Source organism: Aegilops tauschii, chromosome 2, assembly GCF_002575655.3.
Source record: "Aegilops tauschii subsp. strangulata cultivar AL8/78 chromosome 2, Aet v6.0, whole genome shotgun sequence".
Classification (NCBI taxonomy): domain Eukaryota; kingdom Viridiplantae; phylum Streptophyta; class Magnoliopsida; order Poales; family Poaceae; genus Aegilops; species Aegilops tauschii.
The window spans coordinates 454,063,709-454,072,614 of NC_053036.3; the positions used below are offsets into that span (position 1 = coordinate 454,063,709).

At 50.6% G+C, this 8,906-nt stretch overlaps 1 protein-coding gene across 1 annotated transcript in view; it reads right to left on the minus strand.

The window, feature by feature from the left end:
- The window catches only part of LOC109775256 (uncharacterized), a 162,700-nt gene extending 154,095 nt beyond the window's left edge, over window positions 1–8,605 (minus strand). Inside the window, exons 1-3 of the mRNA XM_020334004.1 lie at window positions 8,024–8,605; window positions 7,598–7,981; window positions 6,650–7,500 (exon numbers count right to left, since the gene is read on the minus strand). Coding sequence (XP_020189593.1) covers window positions 6,650–7,500; window positions 7,598–7,981; window positions 8,024–8,605 — 1,817 coding nt within the window. The remainder of the gene's footprint in view (window positions 1–6,649; window positions 7,501–7,597; window positions 7,982–8,023) is intronic.
- Between the last annotated feature and the right edge of the window lie 301 nt (window positions 8,606–8,906).

Consider the following 8,906-nt stretch of genomic DNA (forward strand, 5'->3'; position numbering starts at 1 on the left):
TAAGACGGCGTTGCGATAAGACGCCATCTTTGGATCTTTGGCATCAAAGTCTCCATTAATTTGCGATATTGCGAGGTTTGAGTCCCCGCGCACCTCAAGGCGTTGTATGCCCATTGATACGGCCATCCGAAGGCCATGTAGCAAGGCCTCGTATTCAGCTGCGTTGTTGGAGTCTGTGTATAATATTTGGAGTACGTACTGGACGATATCTCCCGTGGGGGACGTTAATACGACGCCCGCTCCTAGCCCCGCCAACATTTTGGAGCCATCAAAATGCATAACCCAGTTGGAATACGCGCCGTACTCTTTAGGGAGTTCGGCCTCTGTCCATTCGGTGACGAAGTCAGCCAGTACTTGGGATTTAATGGCTCGACGTGGTTTTTATGTGATGTCGAATGGGAGGAGCTCAATAGCCCATTTGGCAATCCGGCCCGTGGCATCCCGGTTGTTTATTATATCATTGAGGGGCACTTCAGAGGCCACCGTGATCGAACACTCCTGAAAGTAGTGTCGTAACTTTCGAGATGCCATGAAGACTGCATATGCTATCTTTTGATAGTGAGGGTACCGGGTTTTGCTTGGTGTGAGGACGGTGGATACGTAGTATACCGTCTTTTGGAGCGGAAATTTGTGTCCATCCTGTTCTCTCTCGACGACGAGTACGACGCTCACCACATGGTGTGTTGCCGATATGTATAAGAGCATTGGTTCGCCGACGTTTGGCGCGGCCAGGATTGGGTTGCTTGCCAGAAGTGCTTTTATTTCTTCCAGTCCAGCCATCGCCGCGTCTATCCACTCGAAGTTATCGGTGCGCCGTAGAAGCCAATAGAGCAGCAGCGCCTTTTCTCCCAAGCTGGAGATAAAGCGGCTTAAAGCTGCCACACACCCAGCGAGTTTTTGGACCTGTTTGAGTTCGGTTGGCGTAGCCAGTTGTGACAGAGCTCGGATCTTGGTTGGATTTGCTTCAATTCCTCTGTTAGAAACGATGAAGCCTAGTAGTTTTCCGGCGGGGACTCCGAAGACGCACTTTTCCGTGTTAAGCTTGATGTCATATGTGCGGAGGTTGTCGAATGTGAGACGCGAATCGTCTATTAGTGTTTCGACGTGTCTAGTTTTGATGAGGACGTCGTCCATGTAGGCCTCCACTGTCTTGCCGATCTGTTTCTCGAGGCATGTTTGGATCATGCGCTGGTAGGTGGCGCCGGCGTTCTTGAGCCCGAAAGGCATGGTATTGAAGCAAAACGGCCCGTGTGGCATAATGAATGATATTGCGGCTTGATCGGACTCCTTCATTTTGATTTGATGGTATCCGGAATATGCATCAAGGAAGCACAGCGAGTCGTGTCCCGCGGTAGCGTCAATGACTTGATCAATGCGAGGGAGGGGAAGAGATCCTTAGGGCAAGCCTTCTTAAGGTCTTTGAAATCGACGCACAAGCGCCAGGATTTATCCTTCTTTGGTACCATTACCAAGTTTGCCAGCCAGCCCGGATGTTTAATATCTCTAATGAATCCGGCCTCGATGAGTTTGGCCAGCTCTTCCCCCATAGCTTGTCGTTAGGGTTCGGAAAAGCGCCACAGTGTTTGTTTGACCGGTTTGTATCCCTTCAGTATGTTGAGGCTATGCTCGGCCAACACGCGCGGGATTCCCGACATATCTGAGGGGTGCCAGGCGAATATATCCCAGTTTTCGCGCAAGAAGTCTCGTAGTGCGACGTCGACTGTAGGGCTGAGTTGTGCTCCAATAGATGTTGTCTTCTTCGGGTCCGTTGGATGGACCTAAAATTTGACTATTTCTTCTGCTCGCTTGAAGGAAGTGGATTTGGGTCGTTTGTCTAGGATCACATCAGCCTTATCCACGGTGGAGCGTAGTGTGGTTAGTTCTTCGGCCGCAAGGGCCTCAGATAATGCCTCGAGGGCCAGGGATGCGGTTTTGTTCTCGGCGCGGAGTGCTATATCCCGATCACTGACGAGGGTGATTATTCCATTAGGCCTGGGCATTTTTAGCTTCATATACCCATAATGAGGTATAGCTTGAAAGCGCATGAAGGCCTCCCGCCCCAACAGGGCGTGATATCCGCTGTTGAAAGGGGCCACCTGGAAAGTTATTTCTTCGGACCGATACTTGTCCGGCGTGCCGAATACCACATCAAGTGTAATTTTTCCCGCACACCACGCTTCCCGACTAGGGATGATACCTCGAAAGGATGTGCTGCTTTTCTCGATGCCGCTCTTGTCTATTTCCGTTTTATGGAGCGTGTCCTCGTAAATGAGGTTTAGTCCACTGCCGCCATCCATGAGGACTTTTGTATGTCGAAAACCGTCCACGATGGGACTAAGGACTAATGCGGCTGGGGCTCGGACTGTTCTGTACTTGGGTTCGTCACCGGCGTTAAAGGTTACGGCCGTGTCGTTCCAGGGATCAATTGCGGCGACCTGGCAGACTTCGGCGAGATCGCGCAGTGCCCTTTTATGCCTATTGCTTGAAGCAAATGTCTCGAAGACCGTCAATACTCTTGTGTCGTCGTTTTCTGGAGGGTGCTGTTCTGGGGTGTCCTTGATAAGGATGTCCTCGCTGCTCTTGGCAGACCTGCCGAGGTATCCAACATGCTGTAAGGTTGTGGGTTGCCGCGGTATCCGGCGTCGTGTGTATTTTGCAGGGGACATTGAGCCATCCCTCCAGAATGGTGCCGTGCAGCGTAATGGGTTTTTGTTTTTTGACTGTTGGGTTGGGCGTGCCACGTGGGTGCGCCCTTTTCGCCTGTAGGGGGAGTCGGGATGGTTCCCAGCAAGCTGCCTGAGGTTTCCAGGCACTTTCCATCACGCTGTACTTTTGTACAATAGTTGCTAAGTCAGCAAACTTTGGTATGCGGCGGTGATTGTTGGCGTAAAGGATACCTTCGTCCGCGCAGTTGTTGCAGAATGCTGCTATCGCGTCTTCATCGCGACAGCCTTTTACCTTGTCTTTGAGAAGGAGGAATCTGGCCCAGAAGTGGTGGACTGTTTCCTGAGACTATTGTTTGATGCTCTTGACAGCGTCTATGTCTGGGTGGGTGGGTGGAATTAAATCCGAACCCTGACCCGATTTTGGATCCGGAGTTTGAAGCTCTACCTGGCCTGACAGTTCGGGCTCCGGGATATCGACTGATTTTTTAGGCTCGTCATCCGACTCTATGTTCGGAGGAAGAGACATGCCTTTCTGCCAGAGAATATCCAGCCCTTCCAGATCGGAGATCGGAACATAGTTCGTCTTCAATATAGCAGAAGAGTCGTCGCGCTCATTGACTACCGCTATCTGGTGGGTGATCGGCGAAGTTTTAATTTCTCTTTGGTCGGGTTTAAGCCCAATCCGATCGTACTCTGTGGCGACCCCCAAGGCGACCATGCGGTCCAGGAGTTCGTTCAACGACGATAACTCCATCGGATCCATCCAGGCGGAGTATTCGGGATTAATGCGGAGGCGATTTTTGATGACTTGAGAGGTCATCATCGGCTTAAGGGCCGAACTGGCGGTCATGACGAAACCGCCGAGCCGGAGGGTCTGGCCTGGGGCCAGGGCTCCTCCGGAGATGATATTATCCTTGACAACAAGGCGAGCCATCAACCCTCTTGGCGACGGCACAGTGGAACTCTCAATGAAAGCAACAATGTTGGTGTCAAAACTGGCGGAGCTCAGGTAGGGGGTCTCGAACTGTGCGTCTAGGATCGATGGTAATAGGAGACGGGGGACACGATGTTTACCCAGGTTCGGGCCCTCTCTATGGAGGTAATACCCTACTTCCTGCTTGATTGTTCTTGATGAATATGAGTATAACAAGAGTTGATCTACCACGAGATCGTAATGGCTAAACCCTAGAAGTCTAGCCTATGTGAATATGTTAATGTGTCCTTTCCGGACTAACCCCTCCGGTTTATATAGACACCGGGGGGAATCTAGGGTTTACATAGAGTCGGTTACATCAAAGGGAATCTACATAGGCGGTTGCCAAGCTTGCCTTCCACGCCAAGTAGAGTCCAATCCGGACATGGGTACAATCTTCGGTCTTCATGTCTTCATAGCCCATCAGTCCAGAGCATGGGTAACAGGCCGGACGCCCGAGGACCCCTTAGTCCAGGACTCCCTCAGTGCCATTGAGAATAATTAACCATAATATTATCTAGGAGTTTAGTAGCTTCTCCTAAGGTGATTTCCATAAAACTGCCTCCCGCGGCCGAATCTAAAAGATTTCTAGAAGCAAAATTCAATCCAGCATAAAATTTTTGTATAATCATCCATAAATTCAAACCATGTGTAGGGCAATTACGTATCATTAATTTCATCCTCTCCCAAGCTTGTGCAACATGCTCATGATCAAGTTGCCTAAAATTCATAATATCGCTTCTAAGAGAGATGATCTTAGCGGGAGGAAGGTACTTAGAGATAAAAGCATCTTTGCACTTATTCCAAGAATCAATACTATTTTTGGGCAAAGACGAAAACCAAGTTTTAGAACAATCTCTAAGTGAAAACGGAAATAGTTTCAATTTACCAATATCATTATCCACGTCTTTCTTCTTTTGCATATTACACAAATCAACAAAGTTGTTTAGATGGGTAGCGGCATCTTCACTAGGAAGGCCAGAGAATTGATCCGTCATGACAAGATTCAGCAAAGCAGCATTAATTTCACAAGATACAGCATCGGTAATTGGAGCAATCGGAGTGCTAAGAAAATCATTGTTGTTGGTATTGGAAAAGTCACACAATTTAGTATTGTCTTGAGCCATTTCAATTGTGACAAACAATCCAACACACAAGCACACAAGAGGCAAGCGAAAAGAGGCGAACGAAAAAAGAGGGTGAATAAAACGGCAAAGGTGAAGTGGGGGAGAGGAAAACGAGAGGCAAATGGCAAATAATGTAATGCGAGGCATAAGAGTTTGTAATGGGTACTTGGTATATCTTGACTTGTGTGTAGATCTCCCCGGCAGCGGAGCCAGAAATCCGCGCGTTGGCGGGAGATCAAATCTTGACTTGACTTGGCGTAAACCTCCCCGGCAACGGCGCCAGAAATCCTTCTTGCTACCTCTTGAGCATGCGTTGGTTTTCCCTTGAAGAGGAAGGGTGATGCAGCAAAGTAGCGTAAGTATTTCCCTCAGTTTTTGAGAACCAAGGTATCAATCCAGTAGGAGGATACACGCAAATCACCTCGTACCTACACAAACAAATAAGAACCTTGCAACCAACGCGGTAAAGGGGTTGTCAATCCCTTCACGACCACTTGCAAAAGTGAGATCTGATAGAGATAATAAGATAAATATTTTTGTTATTTTTATAATATAGATTGGAAAGTAAAGATTGCAAAGTAAAATAGATCGGAAACTTATATGATGGAGAATAGACCTGGGGGCCATAGGTTTCACTAGTGGCTTCTCTCAAGATAGCATAATCTACGGTGGGTGAACAAATTACTGTCGAGCAATTGATAGAAAAGCGCATAGTTATGAGAATATCTAGGCATGATCATGTATATAGGCATCACGTCCGTGTCAAGTAGACCAAAACGATTCTGCATCTACTACTATTACTCCACACATCGACCGCTATCCAGCATGCATCTAGAGTATTAAGTTCATAAGAATAGAGTAACGCATTAGGCAAGATGACATGATGCAGAGGGATAAACTCAAGCAATATGATATAAACCCCATCTTTTTATCCTCGATGGCAACAATACAATACGTGCCTTGCTGCCCCTGCTGTCACTGGGAAAGGACATCGCAAGATTGAACCCAAAGCTAAGCACTTCTCCCGTTGCAAGAAAGATCAATCTAGTAGGCCAAACCAAACTGATAATTCGAAGAGACTTGCAAAGATATCAAATCATACATATAAGAATTCAGAGAAGAATCAAATATTGTTCATAGATAATCTTGATCATAAACCCACAATTCATCAGATCTCGACAAACACACCGCAAAAAGAATTACATCGAATAGATCTCCAAGAGGATCAAGGAGAACTTTGTATTGAGATCCAAAGAGAGAGAAGAAGCCATCTAGCTAATAACTATGGACCCGAAGGTCTGTGGTAAACTACTCACACATCATCGGAGAGCCTATGGTGTTGATGTAGAAGCCCTCCGTGATCGATTCCCCCTCCGGCGGAGCACCAGAAAAGGCCCCAAGATGGGATCTCACGGGTACAGAAGGTTGCGGCGGTGGAAATAGGGTTTCGTGGTGCTCTCGGATGTTTTCGGGGTATATGAGTATATATAGGCGAAAGAAGTAGGTCGGTGGAGCCACGAGGGGCCCACGAGGGTGGGGGCGCGCCTCCCTGCCTTGTGTCCGCCTCGTTGCTTCCTTGATGTCCACTCCAAGTCTCGTGGATCACGTTTGTTCCAAAATAACTCTCCCGAAGGTTTCATTCCGTTTGGATTCCTTTTGATATTCCTTTTCTGCGAAAAACTGAAATAGGCAAAAAAAACAGTAATTTGCACTGGGCCTTTGGTTAGTAGGTTAGTCCCAAAAATAATATAAAAGTGTATAATAAATCCCATTAAACATCCAAAACAGATAATATAATAGCGTGGAACAATAAAAAATTATAGATACGTTGGAGACGTATCAAGGCGTAGCATATCTGCGTTCCAAGGTTAGCACAATATGACCTGAAGAGGTTGCTTGTAAACTGGGAACGGTTATCGGTGATGATGCGGTTGGGCACGCCAAACCGGCTCACAAGGCCCTTGATGAACTTGATGGCCGAGCGTGCAGGTATGGTGCGCACAGGCTCCACCTCTGCCCACTTGGTAAACTTGTCGATGGCAACGTAGAGGTAATGGTAGCCGCCGGCCACCCGAGGGAATGTGCCGAGTATGTCCAGCCCCCAGACTACGAAGGGCCACGAGAGTGGGATCGTCTGGAGCCTCTGCGCTGGCTGGTGAATCTGCTTGGCCTGGAACTGGCAGGCCTCGCAGGACCGGACCAGCTCAGTAGCGTCGTGGAGTGCCGTAGGACAATAGAACCCACTGCGGAACGCCTTACCCACAAGAGTACGCGATGAAGAGTGATGCCTACAACCTCCCCCGTGGATGTCGGCCAACAGTTCGCGCCCTTGGTCCTCCAATATGCACCTTAGTGAGACGTTGTTAGGGCGCTTGTGGTACCGCTCGTCGTCCCTCAAGCAGTAAGCAATGGCCTGCCGAGCCATGCGCTTTGCTTCCGCGTCCTTTTCTGGCAGGGTGTCGCGGAGCAGATAGGCCTTGAGCTCCTCGACCCAGCTGCCTGCCTGAGCCTCCATTGCCAGGAGCAGATGGGCTCCTGAGGTCGAGCCGCAGGCCGGGGCGCCCACGGCTGGTGCAGGCGGTAGCTCCTCCAGGAGCAGCGTCGTGCCAGCCGTCGAGGGTGTAGCTGATGGCTTGAAGAGCCTCTCTTCGAAGACGCCAGGGTTTTGAGGCTCGCGGCGAGATGCCTGCTTGGCGACGTCGTCGGCTTCCTTGTTCGCTCCACGCGAGACGTGCTGCAACTCCAAGCCCATGAAACCTTTTACGTACCTCCTCAAGGTATGCCGCCATATGCTCGTCCTTCGGCTTGTACTCTTTGTTGGAGAAGTTGACGAGGAGCTGGCAATCGCCTTTGATGGTGAGGCGCTTGACACCTAGAGCGGCCTTGGCCTTGAGCCCGGCGATTAGGCCCTCGTACTCTGCAATTGTATTGGAGACCTTCTCACTGTGGTGGAAGCAAAGTTGAACGGCGTAGCAGAGCTTGTCCTTGGTTAGGGAGACGAGCAAGACCCCGGCTCCCGCGCCCTGTCGTGCGAAGGCTCCGTCAAAGTGCGTGACCCAACCATTGGGCGCCTCATCGCCGGGCTTGAGGGACTGGTCCTCACGCAGCTCCCAGTCATGTGTATCCGTCCACTCCGCCACGAAGTCGGCAAGCGTCGCCCCCTTGATGACCCTGGTCGTACAGAATTCTAGCTGGAAGGCTTGCAGCTCGATGTTCTACTCAATGACTCGGCCATCAGCGTTGGGGCTGTGTAGCACCTTCTCCAGGTGGTATGCGGAGACAACCTTGATAGGATGGCCTTGGAAGTAATGGCGCAACTTCCTTGAAGCGACTAGGAGTGCAAGGAGGAGCTTCTGCTGCATAGCGTAGCACGCTCGCGCATCCCGCAACACTGTGCTGACGAAGTACACCAGGTGCTCCACGAGGCGTGGGGCGTCGACGGCGGCCTGTTTCCTACGGGGCGCGAGGGGCCCGGACGCCTCCCCAGGAAACGGAAGGGCGGGGGGCTTGGGAACACCGCCCTGCGGTGTCGAGGGCTCGAGGGGCCCCATGGCCTCGCATGGGCTGTCGGGCCTCCCTTGGGTGCTGACGCGCTCCTCCCGGACTGCTACGAGTGTCGCGATGGCGAAATGCGAGGTGGCCAGCAAGCAGAGCACCAAGGGCTCGCGGAAGCGGGGCGCCACCATGATGGGCGGGCTCGTGAGGTACCTCTTGAGGTCTTCAATGGTTGCCTCTGCTTCCGAGGTCCACTCAAAGGAACCCTTTCTCTTCATCCGCCTGAAGAATGGCAAGGCGCGCTCGCCGAGCTTGGATATGAAGTGCCCAGGGAAGTCACACATCCCGCCAGCTTCTGCATCTCATTGAGGGTCTGAGGTGGGAACATCCTTTCAATGGCCTTAATCTTCTTGGGGTTGTCCTCAATCCCTCGGTGTGAGACAAGAAAGCCGAGCAGCTTGACAGAGGGGACCCTAAAAACACACTTCTCAGGGTTAAGCCTCAAACTCACCCTACGTAGGTTGGCGAATGTTTCCTCCAAGTCTTCGTGCAGGGTTCTAGCCACATGCGACTTGACCACAATGACGTCGATGTAGGCCTCCGCATTTCTCCCCTGCTATGGCCCCAGCGTGATGTGCATTAGTT